The sequence below is a fragment of the Myotis daubentonii genome, chromosome 2 (assembly GCF_963259705.1).
Source record: "Myotis daubentonii chromosome 2, mMyoDau2.1, whole genome shotgun sequence".
Taxonomy (NCBI): domain Eukaryota; kingdom Metazoa; phylum Chordata; class Mammalia; order Chiroptera; family Vespertilionidae; genus Myotis; species Myotis daubentonii.
The window spans coordinates 21,499,016-21,525,975 of record NC_081841.1 but is presented as its reverse complement, the minus strand read 5'-3'; the positions used below and the strand labels follow the sequence as shown (position 1 = coordinate 21,525,975).

The 26,960-nt window shown below is 51.1% G+C and overlaps 1 protein-coding gene across 2 annotated transcripts in view; it reads right to left on the bottom strand.

Moving 5' to 3' along the window:
• Positions 1–23,092, bottom strand: part of CD9 (CD9 molecule) — a 33,205-nt gene extending 10,113 nt beyond the window's left edge. The window contains exons 1-3 of one of the 2 annotated variants that reach the window (XM_059681980.1): positions 22,691–23,092; positions 22,232–22,414; positions 1,641–1,743 (exon numbers count right to left, since the gene is read on the bottom strand). In XM_059681980.1, the coding sequence (XP_059537963.1) occupies positions 1,641–1,743; positions 22,232–22,297 (169 nt within the window). In that variant the 5' untranslated portion in view covers positions 22,298–22,414; positions 22,691–23,092. The remainder of the gene's footprint in view (positions 1–1,640; positions 1,744–22,231; positions 22,415–22,690) is intronic. The other variant, XM_059681981.1, reaches the window with a different exon arrangement.
• Positions 23,093–26,960: the final 3,868 nt, after the last annotated feature.

The window sequence follows — 26,960 nt, the reverse complement described above, 5'->3', positions numbered from 1 at the left end:
GCTCCCTGAAAACTGTGCGCAGTTTAAAAATGCACACACGCATTGTGCTTTTCTTCCCCTCACTTTTTTCTCACAATAGGGAGGCACACCCTAAAAAACCCAACTAACGACAACAGCAAAAAATAATAAGAGCCTGGAAACCATCCACAGAGCCCAGGGCCCTGGAACCATGTGGCTGGCCTCTGGGAGGCGGGAAGGAGGTCTGCAGGCTGGCAGCCAACCGCGCTCTTCCTGAAGGCCTGGCGATAATTTTCTTCAGACTGTTTTCTTCATCCTTTTTTTTTTCTTACATAACTTCTTTTGTGGGTGGGAAGGAAGTGACCAAACTTATACTTTGAGCCTGATGATGTGACAACACCATCCTAAAAATAGGGGAAATGGGGGCTGCTTTTGCTTCTCGCAAATGAAATGTCTCCTATTCTGAAACTGGGCAGAAAGTAGAGTAGCAGAGCCTGGGTCGTCCCAGAAACTGGGCAGTTGTGTCTGACAGGCTCCCTCCACGCTCCCACTCATTTTAGAGAGGCGTTTACGGGCGATACGGCGGTGAAAAGCGACAGAATGATGCTAGGAAAAATGCCACGGAGCCTGTGGGTACCAAGAAACCCGTTAAGTCAATTCTTTTTTTTTTTTTTTTTAATATATTTTTATTGATTTCAGAGAGGAAGGGAGAGGGAGAGAGAAACAGAAACATCAACGATGAGAGAGGATCATTGATTGCTGCCTCCCATACGTCCCCCACTGGGGATCGAGCCCGCAACCGGGGCATGTGCCCCTGACTGGAATCGAACCTGGGACCCTTCAGTCCACAGGCTGACGCACCGTCCACTGAGCCAAACCAGCCAGGGCATGTTAAATCAATTCTTGCTTAAGTTGGAAACCTTTTCCCTAAAGCAGGAGTGCTTGGCCTTTACTCCAGCACCAGGGGTCCAGAGGGCTAGAGTCTCTGCTAGTCTCTCTTACTAATTTTGACTGTTATTATCCAGGAGGCAGGTCTTTGGGGTCTCAGAGCCCCTATCTGAACAATTGGGGAGGAGTCACCTCTCCTTTGCCTGGCACTGTGGATTCCGCAGGACAAAGCTTTTTGAATTGAGGAGACGATTAAGCCAGAGAAGACATGAAACGAAGAGGGGATCAGGATCCAGGACAGAGGTTCTTTCTTTTTTTGTGTGTGTTAATCCTCACTTGAGGATATTTTTTCCATTGATTTTCAGAGAGAGTGGAAGGGAGTCGGGGAGAGAAACATCAATGTGAGAGAGACACATTGATTGTTTGCCTCCCACACATGCCCTGACCTGAAAATCAAAGCCACAATCTTACAGTGCTCAGGTCGATGCTCTAACCAGTTAGCCACACTGGCAAGGGCAGGACAGAGGTTTTTAAATAAATCCCCAAGAGTGGCAGCAACTTTGGTGGAGCCAACTTCACATCAGAGAATAGTCGAAACTCCAGACTTAGTCAGCATGAAAAAAGAAACCACATCAGTCAAATGCAAATTCATGGGCATAACTACACAAAAGCAAAGCTTGAAAGGAACATGACTGACCAATGTGGCCAGAGCAAACGTCTTTCCCAAGGCCAAGTCCCTGGATCAACAAGGCATTTCCGCAGCTGGAGGAAGCACCAAGTCTCCCCATGCTCACCTGTGTAGAAGCTGGAATGACTATTTTCTTGCTCGAAGATGCTCTTCGTCTGAGAGTCGAATCGGAGCCATAGTCCAATGGCAAGGACTGCAATCCCAGCAAGCTGCAAGAAATACACGGTGTTGGCATTAATTCTGGCTGCCAGGGAGAGCACGATCTCTGAGTGCTGAAGGTGAGACCACACTTGGTTTCTGCCCCTCACCCATGTACCTGTAGTAGCAGCAGGCCGTGTAGGATTGGGAGTAGGGGATCAATCCATTTGCTAAAAATATCAGTAAGCTGGGAATACTTGTAAATAATTACCTACTAGCAGTACAGCAATATGGTTACTTTATGAATAATGGAATACTATACAGCCGAGAAAATGAACAACTATAGCAATATGCAATCCTATAGTGCATCTCACCATGTTAAACAAATGAAGAACCCCAAGAATACATTCAATATATTCCATATAGTTAAATATTACTCTACTGTTTAGGGGTATATAGATGACAAAGGGAAGAAAGTGAAGTGATTATTATAAAGTCGAGTGGTGGTGACCTGTAGTAGGAGGGAGGAGTTCTCATCAGGGAAGAGCACTTGGGGACAGGGTCTGGGGCACTGGCAATATTCCAGCTTTTGACTTGGGTGGTGGTGACATGGGTATTCACTTCATAGTTATTCTTTAAGCCATTCATGTTTTATGCTCTGCTCTGTGTATATACCATACAATAAAACAAGAAATAAGATGGCCAAAGGGCACACCCATGTGCCAATGAGGGCAGTTGTGATTCCTATCAGACCTCAGAGTCCCCTCCAGGGCGTCCACATTTGCTCCTTTCTCTTTCCACACAGGGAAAACTTACAAGCTGACCTGCCCAGTTCTAGGTTAGGTACTTGCTTTCTTACCAGTGATCCTTACAAACATCAGATGAGAAACCTCCAAGTGATCTTCCAATCTGATGGAAATCCCATTTCATAGGTGGGCAAGTTGAGATACTGGACTGTAATGGGCAGACTTTCCCAATAAAGAACCAAACTAAGGTGCCAAATCCTGGCCTGGCATTATTGAACTAGATGCCTGTGGAGGTGGCCTCCTGCCAAGCCCTCTCACCACCCTCAGGGCCAGCTGAGCTCCGTCTCTCATGCTCGTACCAGGACTTGCTGGGCAGTGACTCAGGCTGCAGTGTAGTGGCCAGCTGGATGCCTGAGGGGGTGGGCTCCGGGCCAACGCCCAGGCACCAGGTTTCACTGGCCCACCCTTCTCAACAGAGACGCCCTACGCCAGAGCCCTGCTCTTCAGGAACCTTGGTTCTCTGCCCCCGGAGAGCTGAGACAGCCCAGGGTTTGGACAGGCCTCTCTTTCCTTCCTTTTTTGCTCCCCTCCTTTTCCCCATGACTTGGCAGTTCGGTGGAAGAGGAGAGACAGCAGCAGTGGAAAGGGTGACCCAAGACCTCCGCGTGCAGTAGTGAAAACCTTGCCGAGACCCGCAGTGGTGTACACTGCCCTGGGTGTGTTCCCCAGGGACGGGCTGGAATTCCCGCTCAGAATTCTACTCTTCAGTCTCTCACCTGTAAAACAGGAAGGTGGCCCTTTCTTGCCTTTTAAGTATGTCTACAAATAAAGGAGACTATATATTACAAGTGATTGTGAGAACAACTTTGTCAGCTTCTAGGTCACCACAACGACACTCCTACCCCCTTGAACAGTCACTCAGCACCTTCCCAAACCTCCCAGTCCCCACCTTAGGGAAGGCAACACCAAACAGTAGTAAAAATGGCACATCACCGATGGTCCATGGTCGGACAGTACAGAGAAGAAAAACTCATGGGTGCCAGACTTGAAAGAGCAGGACTTTTAGAGTTAAAACAAACCAGAAAGCTTTAGGTTCAAGCAAATGTGGCAGGTCTTCCATCTTATTAAGACAAGACATGCAGGTGAGCGAGGATCTCCTGGCTTAGGCCAAAGACAATGGACATGGCTCTGTGAGTCTCTCTCCCATTCCCAGTCTGGACACTCTGGTTCAGACTGAGTTGTCCTGATTCATTAGAGCAGGGACATGCCGTTAGGTGGGGCCCAGTTAGGACTCCCCGTATACTGGGTACTGGATACGCATGCACTTGACTTCATGGGGGGCAGGCCCTGGCCTAGCTCCCCTGGGTCCCAGAGAGTTAAAAAGAAAGAAGGCGATGCTTTTCCCACTCCCCCACCCGAACACGAGGAGGCCCAATCAGACCCTTGGAAAATGGGAGACAGGCTGCTGGCCTTGCAGACACACAAGCATCAACCTGAGAACCCTGCAGGCTGGAGCTTCACACACAGCCGGAGGTTGTTCCAGGTTTTGGTTAGCCCTTAGCCACAGACCTTCTCCTCAGTCCTCCCTCTCGCCCTCATCTTGGTGCTGCTGTTGCTGAGAGGCAGTGTCCTTTCTGTTCTAGGCTTGTGCTTATCAAAGAATTATCTTCAAGTCATCTCATTCTTCCAGTGGGTAAAGTTACTCAGACGCCCCACTCCTTCCTCTGCCAGCAAAGTTCTTAAGTCAGTCACCATGAAAAGAGTAAAAACAATCCCACCCAAAGGAACGAAGCTACAAAAGGTGATGGAAGGCTGCACTGTGCACAGAAGCTTCTCATGGGCAGGAGCTGGGTCTCTTTGGGAGCGATGCATGCTTGATAATGATGGGGCTCGCTCCAAAACCTCCATCGGTTAAGCCTCTCCCATTTCATAATTTCAAGGATCCCAAGTCAATCTGTAGAAGGCCAGTCAGTTCTCTGGTCTACACGCACAGGTGGCAATAAGGACATTTCCCAGAGAACTGAAACGAGCAGGAGAAAGACTTCAGTTCTCACCCAGTGAAAGACAAGGCCAGATACAGGAACACAGGTCCTGCATGTCTGGACCCCATCCCGAACACTTTGCGGAATGGGGGAAGAAGCAGCTGGTTCTGGAGAAATGGAAGAAGCGGCAATAGGTGGCAGTCTCATACCTAAAGCCTCACCGTAAGAGAGGGGGAAGGGAGGTCAGGGGCAGGACCGGGAGCACTTGGTTCACCAGAGGAATGGGCCCTGCTGATGTTTTTTGGTTGGATCACTGAGCTCATTGGCCTGAGGAGATGCTGTGTAAGCCATTAGCGGCCCCATTTTCTGTAATGCTATTGGAGAAACTGCTTCATTTGGCTGGGTCACAAGGCCATGAAATGAGTATAATTGTCGCCACCTAGTAATGGCGTAAATGGTTGTGGGGGCAGCACTATCTAAGGGGTGCAGAGTATTCTGGGGAGAACTCACTTCAATGATTCTCTCTTATCATTGATGTTTCTATCTCTCCTTCTCTCTTCCTCTCTGGAATCAATAAAGAAATATATTAAAAAAAAAAATTCTTCTTCTTCACAGAAGATGGGCCATGAGAAAAACAAGACACACACCCAACTGAGGGCATTCTACAAAAGACTTGACCAGAACTTCTCAACACAGTCAAGGTCATGAAAAACAAGGAAAGACAGAAACTGGCTTAGACCAGAGGAGATGAGAGGCGATGGAGACTGACAACTGTCCCGTGCACTGTGGAGGGGATCCTGGGACTACACGTGTGTGTATCTAATATAAAGAAGATGGGGCCTCTCTCAAGGCTTCCCATCTCCTTCAAGAACCTGCTCCATTAATCCACCTCTTTCCTGCCTCTGCACTCTGTCTCATCCTTTGCCAACACACATGGGCAGGTGTATCTATCCTGAAACACCAAACAGAAAACAAAACCTCTCTTCCTTCAACCTCACTCCGAAAGGCTGCAGACAGTTTAGGTTGGTCACCAACTTTTAAGGCTTTTTGTTCTGTCTTCACATTGTTTGATCTCCCAGAAGCATGACAGCACTCACCTCCGCCTCCTCCTCACCTGCTCCGTGCATGGGAGCACTCAACGTTTCCCAAATACGTCTCGTATGCTCCTGCCTCTGCTCCTGCCAGTCCCTCCTCCTGGAATGTAGTCCTGGCCACCTAGGCCTGCTGTTTCCCCACCAAGATGCCCTCAATCCCTTGAGCTCCACATTGGCTCTGCAGCACCCTCACACCCTCCCTTCCTCTCATGAGTGTGCTTGTCTTTGTCTCTAACCAGAGCTTAGCTCCTTGAGGGCAGGGCCATTTCTTACTCATCTCCATGGCTCCCCTGCCCCATTCACACTTCGGACAAAACGGTCATTAGTAAATAATTATTCCGCAAATGAAGGATTACTTCAATGAAAGAGAATCTCTGAAACTCACCAGAATTTCCTCCCTGGCCCTCTCCCCTTGGCAAGCCTCCTTTCCCATCTGAGTTTTCATCCAGACCCACCTTCGAATATCTCACAAGTAAAGTCAGAAATTACAAAGAACAATTACTTGCCCTGAGAAAAACCCACGAGGGCACGTGGTGAATGTCACAGTGAGATTTAGGAGCAAGTCCACATAAAGTCTTTTGAAAATGAGAGTTTATAAAAAGTCCCTGCACTGCTGTTTCACAGCCCCCCCCCCCCCCCCCCCAAGAATCCAGTTACACACACTGACATTTTACGAGCACACAACACAGGTAATCCCGTCTCTGGGACTTATGACCATGTCAGGAGCCATGAAACTCAGCACGTCCCCAAGGCCGGGCCCACAGGCAGCAGCTTCCTCGTCTCCTCTCTTGCCACCGTAAACACTGTGCTGAAACACCCACGCGAAAACCAGGATCTCTGTGAGTCACACTAGTCTCGCTACAGGGACAGGCCCAGAAATCTTACACTGAAACGCACACCTGGAGTCCAAGGAACCAGCTCCAGTTCTAAAGGAGGCTGAAAACAAATCAGAGTAATGCCGCTTAGGGGCACCTGGCTGTTCTGGGCCCCACGCCCGAGTCTGCAAAATGAGTTCCAGTTAGAACCTGAGGAGCTGTTTCTGAAGAGGCCGCCCTATTGACGGAAACACTTAAAGTGAATGTGGAGAAAAATGAGGAGGTGACAGGAAGGAAAAGAGCAATTGGCTAATGATGAGGATGTTTCTGTGTGTGTGTGTGTGTGTGTGTGTGTGTGTGTGTGTGTGTGTGTGTGTAGTTTGTGGAGGGTGATCCTGTATCCCATCTCTCAGGTGGAAAGAAACATATCTGCCTGTGGGACAAATCCTACTTCAGTGAGAATTCCTCTGGTGGCAAATGAACTGGGTGGTCTTGGTGACAACCCCACCCTTTCCTCTAGGTCCCTTCTTTTTTCTGTAATATGACCTGACTGGTCAGTTTTTTTAAAAAGGACAAAATACTCCTTTCGTTTTCTCTGTCCAGCTGTCTTCAGAAAAGCCAGAACGCGGAGAGCAGCTCATTCTCCACAGTGGTTTCTCGGTGAGGCCGACCTCAGACTTGTGGTCACAGCTGTTACTTTGGGAGGGGTTGGAGGGGGCAGTGACAACAGGAAGGGGTCTGGGAAGATGGGAGCACCTTCTTTTTTATGACCCATTGTCTTCCTGCAACAGCCAGGACTATTTGGTGACTTGGGTTAGGCTGTGGTCAAAGAGATGCTGCAAAAGTTTTCGACCTTGACTCTGTTACCTGTCACTTGAATGCCTGTGTCACCCAGGGCCTGGCTTACATAGGCTTTCTGTCAGAATCACCTGGGGAATTCTAAACATGCACCTGCCTCACCTTCATCCCAGGGGAGTCTGTGTTCCTAGGTAATTCAGGTGACTTCTCTGCACAACCCTGTCGAGAGGGCCTGGATGAGTCAAAGGGTGTGGACTTGAGTCTGATTCTGGCACTGCCACTAGGAGCCGTATGACACTAAACACTTTCCTTAGCTTCTTTGAACCCTAGCGTCCTCATTTGTTAAAAAAAAATTTGTATGAGAACAGGAATAGATCCAGAGACAAATGGTAGCCGGGGAGGGCGGTTAGAGAGCAACCAAAGGACTTGTATGCATGCATATTAGCATAACCAATGGACACAGACACTGGGGGTGGTGGGGGCTTGGCCAGGATGGGAATGGCGGGGGGGGGGGGGGGCGGGGGGGGGTGTCAGTGGGGGGGGAAAACTTTAGACAATAATAATAATAAACTGTATATTTGTCCTGCCTTTGACCTAGGCTGACAGTGAGGATTAAATGAGGCGATGCATATAAAACAGTCTGAAAACTGAAGTGCTGTAGCCAGGCAGATTCTGTAGGGGGGGTGGGGAATGATAATGACAACAATCACAATGACCCTTGAGAAAGACATGAGACGACAGTGGGGCAATTCATGGCACTTGGCGGACGTCAGTTGCGTGTCCTCCTGTGATCTGAGGAGGTGGCTGGGCGGGAGCAAGGTAATTAGGACACTGGGGTTCTATTTTCTGGTTTCTGTGAGAGCTTGTGAGTGTGGTGTGGTGGGGAGGTGGATAAATTTACCTTCTTCACACCCATACTTGGTCTCTGGAGCTCTGCTGGGATCAGATGGGAACGGCCAAAGAAAAGCGGGGAAGGAAGGTTAAAGGGAGATTGTTGGCTCAGACTGGAGGCCTCTGTCCTTCCTTGGATCACAGACTGCTTCTGTGGGTGAATTAACGCTGCAGCAAGGAGTTATTAAAGGAGCAGATCACAGAGAGGGAGGGATTTTACCTCTTTACTTCCTCCCTTCAGAGAGATAGGTATCAGCCCTGGGTTTGTTTGTTTGTTTTTTAATGTCCTGGACTTAGGAGACCCCTGGCATGGTTGCCCACGGTGCCCAGAAGTTAGCAAGAGACTGAATATCGAGGATACAAGTTTCCCCATCCAGCCTATTCCGGGCCCAAAATACCAGTCATGCTTTAAGGCCTCTATGTTCACACAGGCTTCAACAGTTAAAAACAAGTCAGGCCACCCAGACCTGCGGGCTCCGGGCCTCACCCATCTCCATGGCAACCCTGGCTCACCACGGAATGCCAAGCCTGGATGGGCTGATTCACTGTCGGGAGGCCGGGCCCAGCACTGCCAGCAAGAACAAACAGGCGCCTGAGCCCCGGCCCCACCACCTCTTCTAATCCTCGCCTGTATCCTCCCCCCCAACTCCAAGTGAAGGCGGGAGCTGTTGTCTTTGCAAGGGCAAAGCCACTCGGGCAGGAACAGAGGTCTCAGCGTCCTCCCTTATGCGGTCCCACCACACAGTGAAGCAACCACAGAAACCAAGCTCCACTCTATTCAGCAGCAAAACTTGCCACGATTTGCTTTCATTAAGGATCACAAGTAAACTGTTAATTCATGGCAAAGTTTGAAGATATCAACCAGGAACATCACTAACGGTCGTTTTACTGAGTTGGAAAGCCCCAGAAATCACCATTCTGGAGAACAAGCCCCCCTCCCCCCCCCCTCCCCACCAACTCTCCTCCCCCGCCCCCCGAGTATGATCCTCCTGGGCCATTTCGTCCCTCTAGGCAACTTCTGCTCTTGGGGCTTCTACTGAGCTCCCCATCTTAGAGCAGCGCGCAAATCTGCAGAAGCTGGTATCCTCGAAGGCCACTGGAAACTTTTTCTTAGGCCAATGGTCCTCCACGCGTGGTCTCCAGCTGCAGCAGCAGTAGCATCTGGGGAGCTTGCTAGACATGCAAATTCGCCGTCCCCATCCCAGACTTACTCAGTGAGAAAGTTGAGTGGGGTGGAGCCCAGCAATCTGTGTTTTAACAAGTGCCCCCAGATGATTCTGACGCTTGCTCAAGTTTGACAACCACCACTCCAGGCCTTCATATAAAATGCTGAACAATCGGGAAGACATGGAAAAGCTCTCTCTGGGGGTTCTGAACGCAGAGGCCAGCAAGGAAGGGCAGGCAGCCCTGGAGCAGGCTGTGAGCTTTCTCTGGGCTCCCGGTTCCTGTGTCAGTGAGAGCTCACAGGCTCAGCTCAGCAGGGAGCAGAATCCCCCATTCCACATTACACTGTGGAATCTGGAGTGTGGCTCAGATGCCCGCCTAGCACTGTAAAGCCATGGGACTCAGCCTCAGGACCCCCTGAACTGCTGCCCGGTGACAGTTAAGGGGGAGGATACAGGACAGTTAAGCAGGGAGGAGGCATACAGATATTGGCTGGACAACTCCACCTTAAACCCACTGAGCCTGGGAATTCATCGTAAATGATTCAAGTCAGAACCTGCATTTGGCTTCCAAAAGTGCATGCAGCACACAGGTTCAGTCCTGTGAACGCTCCTCCGCAAGATGCCAAGATGACTCCTGCGTGTCTGAAGCAGGATACCCTTGGTAGAAACTTCGCCCTGACTTCTGCAGCCTGCATTCTCCCTAGGCCAGGCTAGGCCTGGGAGGGGCCTCTTCCTCAAACCACCCAACATTCTACAAAAAAGAGAAAAATTTAAGAAATGCAATGACGTTGTGGGTTATTTCGCTTTAGTGTTAATCGGACTTCTGGCAAGCTTTTCTGTCCATGAGCAACCCCTCCAGAGGCTAGGGAAAGGGAAATAAACAACATAATAATAGTAGCAATTATCTGTGTGTCCCACGTAATAGGAGGTGATTTACATATATTATCTCATGTAATCCTCTCGTCACTCTTATTTTCTAGATGAAACAGGCTCTGAGAGGTTAAGCAACAATTCGCTGAAAAAGACCCAGCCAGCAGGAGGCAGAGGTCACAGTGGGCCACGCAGGACAACTCGGAGCAGCATTCCTCTATACCCCTCCCCCCCCCTCCCGGCACTGTGCCACCTGGTTGAGGGGAAGAATGGGAATTCCTAAGAACTTTTCTTGAGAAAAAAGAGGGTGGTCTGGACATGCTGAATTTGGCATGTGACCTAAATCTTAATCTGCCGCTGCAGCGAGGTGATTCAGGTTCAGGGCATCCATCCAGCTGAGGGGAAGCCAAGAGGCAGGGAGGGCACCGGCCATGAATTTTTCCATTGGGTTTCTCTCTCTCCTGCTGTTGAGACTGGGAGGTGGTGGTCTCAAGCCCACAATCATTGGGTGCCAGGGACAACGCACCCGTTAGGGCGAGCTCTCCCTTCCTCTCTTTTTCCCCATTGGTGTCCACACAGAAGCAATGGTGACTGGCTCTGTCCCTTCTCTAGGACCTGCTTCAGGTTGTCAAGAAAGTTCCAGATAAGTGAACAGAAGGAAAGGTGCCGAGACCACGTTTCTTGGTTTGCAAGCAGATTAGATTTCTTCTTTTGACTCCTATTGTTCAGTTCCAAAGGGGAGCCTCTACCCACTGGGCAGTCTTATGGGGACATTTCCAGCAAAGTGCAAACTTGATACCTCTCCTCACCCATCGTTCCCAGACTGGGGCAATCTCTGAAATGGGCATTTTGTAGACAGACAGAAAGACAAGTCCTCTAGTTCATCTTCTTTTTGTTTGTTAATTCTCACTGGAGGATATTTTTCCATTGATTTATTTTAGAGAGAGTGGAAGAGAGGGGCGGAGAGAGGCGGAGGGAGAGGGGGGGGGAGAGAGAGAGAGAGAGAGAGTGAGAGAGAGAGAGAGAGAGAAATCATTGTGAGAGAGACACATGGATGGGTTGCCTCCTGCACATGCCCTGACAAGGGAGTAAGGGGGATTGAACTTGCAAGCCCTTGACCAGGAATTGGACCAGTGACCCTTTGGTGCATGGCTTGATGCTCTAACCAGCTGGGGCTCTAATTCATCTTCTGAAAGGGATGAAGCCCAGTTGTAAAGTTTCAGCAATCCTGTGCGATGCAGCTTTACAGAACTGAAGCAATAAGCTATGGGTGAGAATGAACGTTTAGGACAACCTCAATCTCTGAAAAATGTGAGAGGTTTTAGTAACTCCACAACAGCTGCAGAAGCTGACATATGGGCTCTTGCTCATATGTCGGCTTCTGCATTAAATACCCCATTATTCCTCCTGATGGACCTAAGACTTTGGTTGTATTATTATTTTCATTGTACAATGAGGACAGTGAGGCTTAAAGGGTCACCACTTCGCTGCCAGGAATCTTCATTTCTAACAAGTCAACTTCCCCTTCCCCAACAATCACCATGTGAGTATGTGAGTGAGTGAGTGTGTGAGTGTGTGTGTGTGTGTGTGTGTGTGTGTGTGTTTGTCTGTGGTACCACATGTTGCTCTTTTACACACCATGGCAGGCTGGGAAGTGGACAATAAAAAAAATCCAACCATCCCCGAGAAGCCAGAAGCCAGGTCCCTTGGGGAAGCCAACTTCTGCCTTTTGTGGCCAGATTAATGCCCTGGACTCTGAGAAGATTATGGCACCTACCCTACCACCTAGATAAATCAACATTAAAAAAAAAAAATTAGTATATAGAAGTTCAATAGTGCTTACATGCCCCACAATTCCTTGGGCTTGCTTGCCTGCATTGCTGGCATCCTAAGCATAGTCAGCCTGTCCCTGGCCCTATAACCTCCCTTTCTGGGGATTCTAGTGCACTTGGGGGCTCCCTGGGGAGGAGGGGTGACGGTTGCTCAATAGCCACACTGTGAGTGCCATCCTCTCGCTATGCCTTGCTCTTTTGGGCAATTGTGTTTGAATGTTTAAGCCTGGGCTCAGGCTAGTACAGGGATAATAGGCACATTCCCTGTAGGAGCAAGTGAGAGATTTCCCAGGGAGAAGAGGAATATCGGAAGACGAGTTCTACGGTAAGTCTGTGACCACCCCTTTGGAACCTAAAAGTGCTGGTGGGACAGCCTGACACCCTTCAAGGCAGTTCTGATCATCCCAGTGTAAGATGAGGAAAATGGGCTCAGAGAGGTAAAGTAACTTGCCCAGGGACACAGAGCAGGTCTGGGGCGACTTAGCTGTCAGCGCTCGCCTTCTGTCATGCATGAGTCTCATCCCTGGTGAAAGGGAGGTAGCTTGGGGTGTGGCAGAGGATAAAGAGCCTTGTAAACTTTTTCTCAGCACACTTTATGGAAATTAGGAAGCGACCTGGTCTGAACAAGTTCAAGTGTTGAGAAATCCTCCATTCTAAGAACAAAGTGAGCCTCATTTAAAAACCAGAGCTCCTATTCTTCCTAAGAGAGGAGAAAAACTTCAGCTAATATGATGTGCTGGTGTTAAGCAGCTTGGGGCTGAGGGGTTGGGAGGGAAGGCCTGTGCCCAAGGTAACCTCTTTCTAAACAAGAAATCTCATTTCAAGTTTCCACTGCCTGCTTGCCAGACGTGTAGTATATACTAGCCAGCCCCTAAATCCATTTTCTGCTGAAAGCAGGCATTCTGATCTTAACCAAAATTATCTGATGTAGGGGAGTGTTTGGGAGAAGTTTTGCTTTAAATTCCAGAACACCACTCATTTGTTCTCCATTGCACTCGCTTCACTAAGATGTCTAGCGATCACACACACACACACTCCTGCTTATGTACTTTAGCCATATGGACCAGCCAGCTTTCAGTCCATCCCTGGAACCGGTTACGCTGCTTGCATGGCCCTGGGTAGTGGAAGACGCCCCTTCTTTTACACACTTCAAGCAATGCCACATGGTGCATGGATCGGCAGTGTTGGCAAATGGCCCTCCTTCCCCATCATAGGACATTCTGAATAGCAAGCCAGCAAGGGGACAAGAGTCAAGGTTCCCAAACTGCTGTGTCTAATCTATTATCTGCCTATTCCTCTGCCATGATCCCTGCCTTCATTTTAGGTCTCTTAATTATTAGATAGCAAGCATCCCACTATTTGCTATGTCCCATATACTGCTCAAATCACTTCTTGTATTATTTAATTTCCACAACAGACCCACCAGGTAGGTAATATTAACTTCCACTTTTTAAATGAGAAAACTTGAACACATAAGTTAAGAAGCTTGTCTGAAATCACATGGCAAATAAGTGGCTGAGTTAGAACTTGAACCCCAAATAGTCTGAGTGCAAAGCCAAAGTTTTCAATCATTTTGGTAAATTGTTTGTTTTTTTAAAAGTGTATTCTTTATTGTAGATAGTATTACAGATATCTCTCATTTCCCTGTTTGTCTTTTTGAATTATTTGGTGAATTTTAAGAGCAAGATTTTTTTCACTTTTGTCCTTTCTCCCTCACAGCCACATCTGATCTCTTATCAAAAGCGTCATCTTCTATCCTGAAAGGTCCCAAGACAGCCTACCTACAAGAGCAGAGGGCTCTACTTTCTCACCGACAGAAGGCACCTGCAAAGGCCATGTGGCCTGCAGGTGCCATCTGAGCCTGGGGGAGCCACAGGTGACAGGATCTCGAGAGCGAGCCTGCACTTTCTGTTGCTGGCCTCTGGCCCAAGAGCTTCGCCACACCCTTGCTGCGCTGGCCAGAATGTCAGCGTGGACACAAGCACTGGTCTGGGCAACAGCTTCTCTGGAATAACTTGGCACATTTTCTTCTTATCCCTGCTTCACTACCACTGCAGGCCCAGCAAGTGCAGACGCTGTCGCAGTGCCCACTGGCCACCATGTTCACAGATGAGGCTGTGGTCCATCAAGTGGCCACTGCCCAGTATCCTCTGTAGGAATGACCCCCAAAGTGGGACCCAGAGCCTCTGCCCTTTCCACAAAGCACCATTCTGCTGGCAAAGGGAATGAGATGGCATCACTGCAGGTCAGTGCCCGGCGCCTTGGCAGCATCTACAACACACGGACAATGCCAGCTTCCTATAAGACTCAGGGTCCCTCCCCAAATCACCTCTAATAATTTATCTCTAAAACATTACAGATAATTTAATTTCTATTTGGAATGAGTTTTCTGGGCTGTGGGAGACCAGAGGTTCTCTGGTCTAGAGTCGGGGCCATAATTTGATTAGAGGGGGAAGCTAAGTACCGAGTAGATGTCCCCAGCTTGTAGAAAAGAAGCTTTAAAAGGTGTGAGTGGAACATTAAAATCCACGAGGAAATCGCGTCACGAGGAAATTGTTTCCATTGCATTGGGGTGAGCAGGAGGAAGACACTCGGTGGGAAGGGTTTCCTGCCTGTGGAGTACACATTCTTCTCTAGGAGGTCAGCGCTTCTCAGGAGCAGGGCTGCCAGGGGGTTGGGGGGGGGGGGAGGGTTGCCACCAACCAGAGGGGGGACTGACATGAGGTGCCCGTGAAAACTGGCACATTGTGAATGCTCACCTAGAAGGGAAGATGTGATTTTGATTTGAACCTGTAGATAACTCTGTGTTGGTCCATTAGGGCTGCTATAACAAAGTACCATACACTGGGTGGCTTACAAACGATAATTTATTTTCCATAGTTCTAGAGGCTGGGATGCCCAAGATCAAGGTGCTAGCAGGTTTGGTGTCTGGTTAGGAATTGCTACCTGGTTCATAGAGGGCTGTCATCTTGCTATAATCACACATGGCGGAAGGAAAGAGGGCACTCGTTGGGGCCTCTTCTTTTAAGTGCCTATCCTATTCGTGAGGGTTCCATCCTCAAGGCCTAATCACCTCCCCAAGCTCCGCTTCCAAACACCATCGCACTGGGCTTTAGCATTTAACGTGCATTTTGGGGCTATACATTCAGTCTATAGAAAACTATCTTTTACTGGTAAAAACATCGAATTTCTATTGACTTGAAAAGCAATGAGTTCACAACTAAGTATGGTTTTGCTGATCTTTTCATTTAAAGTGTTAATAAATCAATCTCATCACCTTTCATGCTGCTGATTCAATCAATGTAGGTTTAAAGATGAATTAACACTAAAATGCTACAGGAATGTGTTTTGAATTCAAGATAACGGTCTGATTTACTTTATCATACTTTTAACCCGCCATCAAGGATTTTCTGCTGTGGCCCACGTGTTGTGTTTCTGCACCTGGACTCTGACATGCAGCTGAGACTGGAAGATAAGCAAGGGGCTGCCTCCTAAGCAGTTTGGAGGCAGGGACTTGGTAGAAGTCACAGGCCAGCGGCCTGGGCCTGAGGGGTTCACTGGAACCATGATGTACACTAGGTAAGCTTTGCAGGGTTACTTTCCTAACAGAGCCATCATGAGACACTGTTTCTACTCCCCTGTACAATGCTTGTCAAGAAGATTGAACAAGAGGGACCCTAAAAGCCCAGATTTCGGATTTTTCTCAAAGGCAACAGTCCTCCAACCTCCCTGGAATCAAATAAATCTGGCCCCTGTCATCTCCTCAGGAGTCCAAGTCCCCAAATGACCCCCTGGAGACACTTCTTCCTTCCCAAAGTCCTCAGGGGCAAGGCCAGGGAAGACTTCTGTCTCTATTTGGTGGGAAGGAGGAGGAGGGAAAGAGAGCTCCACTCCTCCCGAACAAAACAAATCACCCACACTATGGGAAACCATAACTCAAGAAGCAAAACTTGGCTGGAAGCTCATAAAGTCGGGTTCTTCTTGTGGACTAGAAATGCAAAACACTCGTTAAATTAATTGAGAGTCGAAGCCACTCCTTGGGCAATGATTAAGCTGAGAGTCAGAGCAAGGATGGGTGGGGAGGCCTTGATCACCAGGGGCACTTAGGACTCTGAATGCCTTTCTCAGAGTCCTCCCATTAGGCCCCCATGCAATCCCCAGGAAGCAGGGAGGCAACCCGCTTCTCATGGCAGAAACAGGATTCAAGACAGAGCTGGGGTTGTCTGGAAACCAAGGGAGCAAAACCAATACAGGGGGTTCATAATCTGAGGTGAATGAGCCTCCAGAGAAAAAGCAAATAAAATAAAGTAAAATACAATAACAATGGACATAACATGTTTCTGGAGGCAGGTCCCATCGATTGCATGGAACTCCCTAAAAAGGTTAAGATTCGCTAGTGTAGATGACGGCATATAGTACCTAGCAACTATCCAGAACAAAGTAATTTTTGGGGTGAGGAGAGGAATTACCGGATGGATGTAATTATTATAAAATTACCTCATCTGGAGACAGGATGCTGCTTTCCACAGCTGCATGCCATCACTCGGTGGAAAATGAAAATGTCCCTGGACCGGCATTACTTTTTCCACAGAATGAAACAGGCAAGTGATCTGCAGTCAGACTTCAAAACCATAAACTTAAAACGCGTCTTAAGATTAGCCCTTTTGGTCTCCTGGGTTCCCTCGGTTGCAAAGGACAGCTCTGGGTAGTTGAGGACATGGGCCCAATAGGCTCTTACCCAGATTTCCAAACCCCAAAACAGTAGTCATTGCTCTTCTGTGAGAGGTAAAGACCGTTTCTGCAGGACTTTAGTTGAAAAGACCTGTGGCAGGTCCACATAAAGCCCCATTGACCCCAACCTGGGGGGGAGGAGGAACACAGAACATAAATATAGGGTGTCCCCCCCCAAATGTATACACACACTTTGAATAATTATAAAGGCAGTGTTTATTAAAACACATTTCATTTTCAAAATTGAGCTGTCAGCTGTTAAAGTGTGTATGGGGGGGTGGGGGGGATGGTTGGAGACACCCTATATGTATCTTCCTGAAACTGTTCTGCTCTCCAAGTCAACACAAGCAGATCTAGAACACGCAGCCACCAAGCAGGCAGCAGGACCGCAGAAGCCATGGGAGCCATGATCCCAGGTCCCTTACCCTCACAGTCGACACACCTGAGAAAGGCTGTCAAGGTTTGTGTTCTTTAGAAAAAAAGGTGCTTTTGTAAGTCTAAGGTATTATTAAGTTCCAGACTGTGCAACCAATTCCAAAAGCCACGCCTCCTTATGAAACGGAATCGAACGGGAAAACAAAGAGACAAATCTAACCTGGACACACAGCTTTGTGTATAAGAGGGAAGACTCACAATCCACACACAGGAGGACGTGAGAAGCCTGAACTGTGGTCTGTGACCGCAGAGGAGTGCACTGCAGATAGGCGCTCTGGCAAGGGTGGCCCTGAACAGGGCTGCTCTCAAAGCAGCTCCAAATTCGGGTCTTAAATAGCGGCCGCCTCCTTTGAGTACAAAAGAGTAAGGTCTGGAACGGTGCCCGTGGGCCACTTGGGAAAGAAAGGGGTAGAGTGTGTATGTGTAGAGGAATCCTCCCCACCGACCCCCTAAAAATCAGGAGTCAGATTCTTTTGTTGTTCACAAGCATTGTGAAAAAGTGGGGGAAGCCATCAAGATCCTGGGCTGGACAGAAGTCTGATTTTCTTAAGCAGATGCAGACACCTGGCCTCACCTCACCTCTCCCCAAAGCTGCCAGCCTCAGTACAAACACAGCCGGCTTTCCCAGAGCTGGGCTGTCTGGGTGCCAAACTCAGGAAGCCATTTCACTTCACCGCCCCAGCAGCTGGTTCAGCCCAACAACGAAGGCAACAGTTTCTGGGAAAAGCGGCAGGTTGGTCGGGAGGGGCTTTGCCACTCCCGAGCCCACTAGTCCACACCCTGCCCAGACCCAGAGTCTCTGCCTCTGGTTTTATTTTCAGAAGTGGGGCACCCCCACCCTCCACCTCCCCACCCTCTCAAACGCATAGCCACACATGAAATGGAGTCAGCACCCAATCCAGAGCAGGCAGAAGTGTGCTCCGGGCTAACCTGTGGTCTGCTCTTCCACACTTTTTAGGAAATTGCTCCCACCTTCTGCATCGCCTCGATCTACTTTCCACTGTGAGCAACAATAGCTACAGGAAGTTTACTCTGCCTCGAGTGCTACGAGCATCACACACATTCTCTTATTTCACCCTTCCCCCATGGGGCAGGCTCCAGCTCCATCTGGTGATGGGTAAATCCAATCCAGAGCTGGTGCTCCGACTGCTAGCCTGTACTACCACAATGGCTGAGGGCGACGGAAACAGAGAACCCCAAACAGAGAGACCCCAGGCAGGGGGAACAGAGAGAACTGCGGGGTTAACAGGAAAGACACGTAAGAAGCAGGCCACAGAGGTAAAGGTCCCCGGCTCTGAGGACAAGCCACAGTACTCATAGTACCTCCCACTGCCTGACTCCACTTGGGGTTGTGTGGGAAAGTACTCTTGCTTTAGGCAGTGGGGAAGGGGTTGGTTTCACAGACTGAGCTTGAGACCATTTGCTCCAACCCACTGGTTTTACAGATGAGGAAACTGAGGCCTGGAGCACAAAAGTGACCTGCCCAAGACTTCAAAGTGTGTGGGGGACACAGCTGGACTAACGCCCAATCTCTGAATTTCCATCCGGGTCTCTGCTCATGCTTCTAAGAAGCCTCTGTTAGGTCCAAGGCAGCACCATTTCTTGGGAAAGACAAGTCCCTGGCTAGTCCCATCAGTGAGGGTGGGTAAGAGGTGAAAGGCAGTGAATAAAGGGGCAGAGGGAGGTGTGGGGTGGGTACTGAGCCCTCTAAATGCAGGCTTAGGATTTGGGGGGAGGAGCGGGGAATAGACCAGGAAGACAGGTTCCTGGCCTGACCCTAGCCTTGGTTCCCCACTTACAGCTTGAGAGTTCACTACTCTCACAGTAACATGCTTTCCCTTGCAACCTTTTTTGGGGGATGGGTAGACAGGGAGGTCTGAAGGAAATGGAGAAACAACTGGAATAGAGCTGGGAAGTTAGGGTTCCGGGGGCATTGGAAGAACAGACCGATTGCTGCTTGGGCTGTAGGCCCCGCTTGGGGGAGGGCTGGCAGCGCAGGCAGTCACTGAGGGTCCCACAGGGATGAAAGTGGGGGCCAGGGAAGAGGCACCCCCACATGCCTACCCCGCCCCGATCATCCCACTGCCACTGAGGTGGGCTTCTTCTCTCTGGACCCCTGCTAGACCACCTTCCTCAGCATCCTCTGTTCAGGAGGTGCTGGTGGCACCCTGGCCTCAACTCCCGCTTTCCAAGGCCCACATCAGGTTCCCAATTCCACGTTTTTAAATTCCTTCGCTCAAGAGAGAAAGGAAAGTGCTGACATCAGAACAATCCAAGCAGCTCCCTTACACCACAGGTTCCCTTAAAAGATGTCTAAGAGCTTGTTGCCACCCTTCTTCCATTCCCACTTGGTTGTGTATGGAAGGTTGGGATGGCAAATGCATTGGATCTGAAGCCAATCAGATCTGCTTTCAAACTGCGTTCTGACACTATCCTGCCCATGACCCTGGATAAGTCACTTAACCTCTCTGGGGGCCAGTTTCCTGCCCATCTGCCCATCAGTAAAATGGGGATAATGCTTCCTGCTCCAGCTGTACAAGGACGGCTTGAACTTGCAGACTACAAAGTGCTTCACAAGTGCATCGCAGTGTTCCTTTGTTCCATCAGCTCCTAGGGGATGAGGACTTCATCTCTACAGGGACCTTGATACTACTAAACAATAAATTCAGAAAAACACAGCTAATCCTGAACCCGCCCCCTCCCTCCCCACCAGCCTATTACCAGGTCCCCCTCGTTGGCTTTGTGATGGAGACGGAAGGACTAGCAGAGGTTCTCAACCTGTGGGTCGCGACCCATTTGGCTGTTGAACGACCCTTTCACAGGGGCCGCCTAAGACCATCCTGCATATCAGATATTTACATTACAATTCATAACAGTAGCAACATTACAGTTATGAAGTAGCAACAAAAATTCACAACATGAGGAACTGTATTTAAAGGGCCAGAAGATTGAGAACCACTGGACTAGAGGGAGGGGCCCAGGGATTGTAGTATTGGTTATCTCTGTGGTCCTGGGCAGATCACCCCCTCTCGGGTTCCCTGCTTTCTCACTGTGAATAAGAGGGCTGGTCTGGATAATCTCTAAAGTTATTCCTAATTCTAAACCCACACATTACCAGAGCGAGTCATTTCTGTTTCAGAGGACATAGCTGCCCAGGCAGGGGCAGCTCTGAATATGGGTGGGGTGGCAGGCTGGAGACAGAAAGAGGCTGAGCAGATACAAGTGGCCCTTGGGAGCCCCCCATCCGGCTCCTGTATGTGCACAGGGGGTGCGGAGGCACACGTAGTCAGTGGTTCCCCACAACCCCACACCCTGATGCAGCCTAGGCAGGTGGCTGAGGACGAACCAGCAGACTGGAAGGGGAGTGACTGTGCTAGGGAGCGGAGAGGAAAACTCCCTAAAGGACAAGGGTGGGGCAGGGCCGGCCCGCCTTCTGACATTCTTTTTTGGTGCCAGGAGTTGGTGAGAGGAGGGAGCCAAGCCTGGCAGCTAGCAGGCTGGCTGCTGGGAACACCAAGAAGGGGAGGTGCCCACCGCAGGAGGGTCTCCTTGACCGCCAAGGTTGGCAGGGGCACACCTATGTGCCATCCACACTAGGGCATGTGTTGGATGTGGTGACTTGAAAATACATCTTTATTGATTTCAGAGAGGAAGGGCGAGGGAGAGAGAGACAGAAACAACAATGATGAGAGAGAATCATTCATCGGCTGCCTCCTGCACGCCCCCTACTGGGGATCTGAACTCCCAACCCCCGGGCATGTGCCCTGGCGGGGAATGGAACTGAGACCTCCTGGTTCAAAGGTTGGGCAGATGTGGTGACTCTTGAAAGGACAGTTCAGTCTCTTATCTGGTCAGCTCCACAGAGAGGATTAAATCTCAGGAGATTTGCCCCGGTTCATGGGGACCCCGGTGGCCAGCTCCAGGGGAGTAAGTACATGTTGTTTTGCGACAAGCCTCGAGTGGCACGCCCCTGTATTCACAGACATCTCTCTTGAGAGTGGCACTGGAAACTCCTGGCGGCAGAGGAGCAAATACTGTCCATCTGTGTGCAGGGGATGTGGCCCTCAGAACCTATTCCCCCCTCCGCCTTAGGTCTCTGGGTGGTCCCTTGATCCCCCAAGGGGAGGTGTGGAGGGGACACTCCCCTTTTCTGTGGCCTCCCTCAGGCTTCCCCGAGGGCAGCCAGCGCAGGAGTCATGGAGCGGACAGTCCGGGTGGAGGTGCGCTCCCGGAGGCTCCACCTGGCCGCCCAGGGGCCTGGGGAGGGGAGAACGGGGTGGGGGTGGGGGGAGACACAAGGCGGAGACCCTGGGGCCAGCACCTGATCTCTCCCGGAAATGGAGATACTCAAGACTCAACCAAGGCTCATGCCACTAAAAGCGCCCGAGGGCCTCTGCCCCTCCCCTCCCCAACTCTCCCAGAATTCTCCCCAGTCAGATACTTATCAAACCTTTGAAAAAAAAAAATCAAGACAAGCTAGTCTTTCAGGTAGTTTCGAGGGAGCCTGGCCTTTCTCACGGCGGCTTAGAACCAAAGTTTGAGAATGGTTGTGTGTGTGTGGGGGGGGGGGGGGGGCGCGGCCGAAGGTTCCTCTTCCGAGGGTGGAGGGGGTGGTCCGGACTCCAACTTTGGGACGGGGTCCCGTCCACCGACGGCCGCGCGCCCCTCCTCCCGCGGGTAGAAGTGCCCACAGCCCTCGGCGGAGCGTCCGGCGCCACCTGAGACTCTTGAGCGCCCGCGTCCTCCCCGCTCGCGGCTCTGCGACTTGTGAGACCCCCACCCCGAGCGCGAACTGCGCTGCCTGCCCAGGTCTTCTTTGGCCCCGGTCTTGAGTTCCCAGGAAAGGGGTGCTCTGTGTCTCCCCACCCCCTGCACTCGGAGGGGCAGACACACACCCCAGCCCACGCCCTTGGCGAAGGAGAGGCCGGGCGGGGGCCGGTCTCCACGCCCCAGCTCACCGGGGCCCCCGCGTCCCCTCGCCTGCCAGGCTTCGGAGAGCCCGCAACGAACGCGCCCGCCCCGCCCCGCCAGTCTCCGGACTCCGCCGAGCAGCCAGCTGGTGGCCGCAGGACCCTTTCTCCTCTGCCCCGAGCCTACCCGACGGGCAGTGCCAGTTACCGACACCCTCGACCACGGAGGGGATCCGGGGGGCAGACAGATACCCCCGGAAAGGCGCGCGCGGCTGTCCCGCTCACTCACCCAGAAGACGAAATTAAAGCCGAAGAGCAGGTATTTGATGCACTTGGTGCCTCCTTTGACCGGCATGGCGAGGGCTGCACGGGCCTGGGCTGCACTGGTCTGGGACTGGGACGCGCGGCCGGAACGAGCAGGACCAGGGCAGGAGCGAAGAGCTGGCGGCTGCGGGCTGGCCTCCGGGCTGCACTTTTAAAAAGTACCACTCCTTACAGCGCGCGGCGGCCGCGGTGCGCATGTGCCGTGGACCCCGCCCCGCCCGGCCCCGCCCGGCCCCACCTGCCCCGCCCCCGCCCCCGGCCCGCCCCCGCCCAGGTTCCGGGGATGCGGGCTCCAACAGCCCCCCAGACCCGCCCTTCCTCTTTCCCGCATGGGCTCCGGCTCGGCCCGCTCCCCCCTCCTCCCTCCCACCTCCCTGGACCCCCAGGCCCTGCTGCTTCTACCTGAGTTATATGGGAGCCTCACCTCGCCTGGTAGAGCCCGGCCTGCCCGCGGGAGCCTCTACTTTGGGAGATCTTCCCCCGGTCAGGTCGTCGGGGTAGAGTCCCGTCACCCGAGGCCGGCTGTCCGCACGGTGAGGGCACTGCTGGTTTCGGCCTCGGTGTGAAGGGGAGCTGCCAGGCGTTATGTCTCCTTGAAAACCTTCCCTCGTTGAGCACACTCGTATTTGGCACCTCTTGTGGAGCAGGAGGAGTTAGAAGCGCTGTCGTCCAGGTGGGAAGATAGGTCGGCGGTTTATGGGAGTAATTCTCAAATGCCCGTCACCGAAGGGTAGTAAGGCAGCGAGAGGACCGGGCAGCCCGGGGGCGCTTCCTGGACTTGCGGTTTGGTTCCCCCAGAGGGGCAGAGAGAGTTGTAGCTGGGCTTCTGCTCTGGCCTCCACTCCACAGCACCCTCGCCCTTGCCCTTAGGACTTTGCCCAGTGCTAGCTCTTTACTGCTCCGGGTGCCGAGTGCGGAGCATGTTTCTCCTCTGCTCAGAAGCTGTCTGCCTCCCTCCATTCAATGACGGAAGTTGAAATTTCTCATCTTGCATCCGTAAAGGAACACTCTGCGCCACCTGGCACCCACACCTGCACCCAGCTCTGCGTGCGCCTTCGGGCAGGCGGTTCCTCCCCTCTTCACTTGTAGAAATTCCATGGCTCCTTAAACATTTCTTTCTAGTTTCTCACCCCAAAGAGGAGATTCCTCCTTCTTTTGAAGTCTTCAATCCTCAAACCCCTTGTTATTTTTTTTTTTATTATCAAAATGAAGTTCCCTTTACTGTTCTTCTTTTTTTTTTAGTATTGCAAAAGCAAGACCCACTCATTACAGAAACATCAGACAATATCAACAAGCAAACAATTCACCCGCCAGAAAATGCCAGTGTTAGCATTTCGTAACTCTTATTTAGTTGTTTATTTTCACTGCAAGTTAGTCTCATTAACTTATTCATTCAAAAACACTTTTCACTCTCTACTTATGAGGGCCTATTATTAGGAACAGGAAGGAGTTGGTCCTGTTTTTGACCTCCAGGAGCTCTGAGTCCACTTGGGGAGGGATTCAGGCAGCGGGACAAGGGGATCAGAGTGCAGAGAGAGAGAGAGAGAGAAAGAGAGAGAGAGAGAGAGAGAGAGAGAGAGAGAGAGAGAGAGAGAGAGAGAGAGAGAGATGGTGGTGGTGGTGGTGGGGGGATGTTAAAAGGAGGGGCCTCTCGCCCAGACTTGAAAGCAGTGCTCCAGAACCACAGGTAAAGTTATTGCAGACCCAGAGAATCTTGGGTAAAGCCTGGGGCTGGAGCTCACAGTGTGGGACGTGTAAGGGAAGGTGAAGGTGGGGACCTAGCAAGGAGTAGGGTGCAGAGGAGCCACCTGGCTCTGGACTTTGCATTTTGAGGTGAGGGGGCCACTAAAGGGTTTAAGGGGCTGTGTGATTTAGTTCAATCCCTACCTGTACCTTAGGTAGTGGGTGGAGGAGGGCAGGAGAGGCAGGCAGTTGTCCCATTGAGGGTAAGAACCATTGTTTGTATGTTCAGGACTTGGCTCAGAGCTTTGGTGAATTAGACTGAAAGTTGAGATGTGGCTGGCACTTGGGGACCAACAATGTAGTGATGGGAGAGAAGCAGCAGGAGATGAAAGGGGAGCTGAGGACTGTGTGGAGATCCGTTAGGAGGCCATTGACTGGTGAGAAACATAGAGAAATGAGCTAAAGTGGGGCAATGGGGTGAGACCAGAGAGAATGCAGCAAAACCAGAGGAGGGGACAAGGGATATCGCAGTTGGGGCAGCAGGAAGCAGATTGTGAACGTTGTTTATTTTTGCTTACTCTAGAGCAGTGGTTCTCAACCTTGGCTGCACAGTAGAATCACCTGGGAATCTTTTTAAAATCCTGATTTCTGGGCCTCATCCTCCGGAAATTCTGTTTCTTTGTTACTAATGCTGTGGCCCCACCTCATAACAAAGAAACAGAATTTCCGGAGGATGAGGCCCAGAAATCAGGATTTTAAAAAGATTCCCAGGTGATTCTAATGTGCAGCCAAGGTTGAGAACCACTGCTCTAACGTGTCTTGAACACCTGCTATGTTTCACATGCTGTGCGGTATGCTGAGATGAAACGACCTCTAACCTTCATGTGTAGCCCATGGAATCTTTGCTCCAGGTGATGTTGCCCAGGTACAGGTGGAGGCACAGGTTGTGTCCCCAACTCTGCCTGAGTCTGGAGAGAGGCTTCCCAGTGCAGGGGACATGCAGCAACTGACTCTGGAGAGCAAGTCAGCAGATAAGCCCAGGAGGGAATTTAAGGCCGAAGGAACCTGTGTAAAGGCACAGAGCATGAAAGCACAGGCCGCTGGCTGTGCCTGGAAACTACCAATAGTGGGTGAGCCCGAAAACAAAGGAGAAGGAGGAAGGAGCAGAGAAAACGGGGTTGCCCAATGCCAAGAGCAGCGAAGCAGAGGAATTTTGGTAATGCATTACCCAAGCCAGTGTTCATGAGGATGGTTGGGACATAGAAATGTGTGAGGCACGTGGGTGGCAGAAAAGCAGACAATGATCCATTGTGCTGGACATCAGAGTTCACCCATCTTGGGAGAACAGGTCTAAGGAAAGAAAATATTTTGTCATTTTATATTCTACTAGAGGCCCGGTGCACAAAAATTTGTGCACTGGGGGGGGGGGAGAGGGGGGTCCCTCAGCCCGGCCTGTGCCCTCTCGCAGTCTGGGACCCCTCGGGAGATAACGACCTGCTGGCTTAGGCCTGCTCCCGGGTGGCAGAGGGCAGGCCCAATCCCTAGGTGCAGCCCCTGGTCGGGCTCAGAGCAGGGCCGATTGGGGAGTTGGGGCGCCGCCCCCTGTCATGCACAGAGCAGGGCGGATTGGGAGGTTGTGATGCCACCCTCAGTCACGCTCAGGGTAGGGCCGATTGGGGGGTTGGGGCACTGCCCCCTGTCACACTCAAGGCAGGGTCGATGGGGTGGTTGCGGTGCCACCCCCTGTCACGCACAGAGCAGGGCCCATCAGGGGTTGGGGAGCTCCCCCCTATCAGGCACAGAGCAGGGCTGATCAGGGGGTTGGGGCGCCTTCCCCTGTCACATACAGAGCAGGGCGGATAGGGAGGTTGTGGCCCTGCCCCCTGTCACACACAGAGCCGCAGGGCGATCAGGGGGTTTGGGCGCTGCCCCCTGTCATGCTGATCCTGGTGCTGGGAGGCATATTACCCTTTTACTATAAAGGATAGAGGCCTGGTATACGGGTGGGGGCCGGCTGGTTTGCCCTGAAGGGTGTCCTGGATCAGGGTGGGGGTCCCCACTGGGGTGCCTGGCCAGCCTGGGTGAGGGGATGATGGCTGTTTGCAGCTGGTCACACACCCTTCAGGGTGGGGGTCCCCACTGGGGTGCCTTGCCAGCCTGGGTGAGGGGATGATGGCTGTTTTCAGGCTGGCGGGTGACTGAAGCTCCCAACTGCTCCTTTTTTTCTTTTTTTTTTTTATTCTGGGCCAGCTTTAGCTCTGGCTCCAGCTCTGAGGCCTCTGCTGCTGAAAGCAGGTATCTGGTTTGTTTGGGTTCTATAATCGAAACACTATATCAACTCCAGCTCTGAGATCCCGGCAGGCTGAAAGCAGGTTTCTGGGGTTTTGTTTAGCTTCTATATTTGTAACAATGTTTCAAACTACAAGCTCAGAGGCCAGCAAGGCAGGCGGGGAGCGTTGGTTTCCTCCATCACTGAAGCAAGCAAGCCTCATTTTAGCTTCAAGCTGCCTGGCTGCCGGCTGCCATCTTAGCTGGCAGTTAATTTGCATATCTCGCTGATTAGCCAATGGGAAGGGTAGCGGATGCATGCTAATTACCATGTTTCTCTTTTATTAGATAGGATTTGCCTCTCTCCTCCATTAACAGGCACAGTTGGGAGGAATTTAGTAAATGTTTAAGCATATAATAGAAATGACGTCTTAGGGCAGTGGTCGGCGAACTGCAGCTCGGCAAACCACGGCTCGCGAGCCACATGCAGCTCTTTGGCCCCTTAGTGTGGCTCTTCCACAAAATACCGACTTCTGCACATGGGCCACGAAGTTTCCATTGCACTGTATGTGCGCACCCGCACGTGGTATTTTGTGGAAGAGCCACACTGAAGGGGCCAAAGAGCCGCGGTTTGCCGACCATGGTCTTAGGGTAATTGTGAGTATTGAATGAGGTAATCCACAGCTGGGCTTAATAAAGCGCCTGCTCCAGAAATGCTCAATATTGGCTGTTGTTACTGTTAC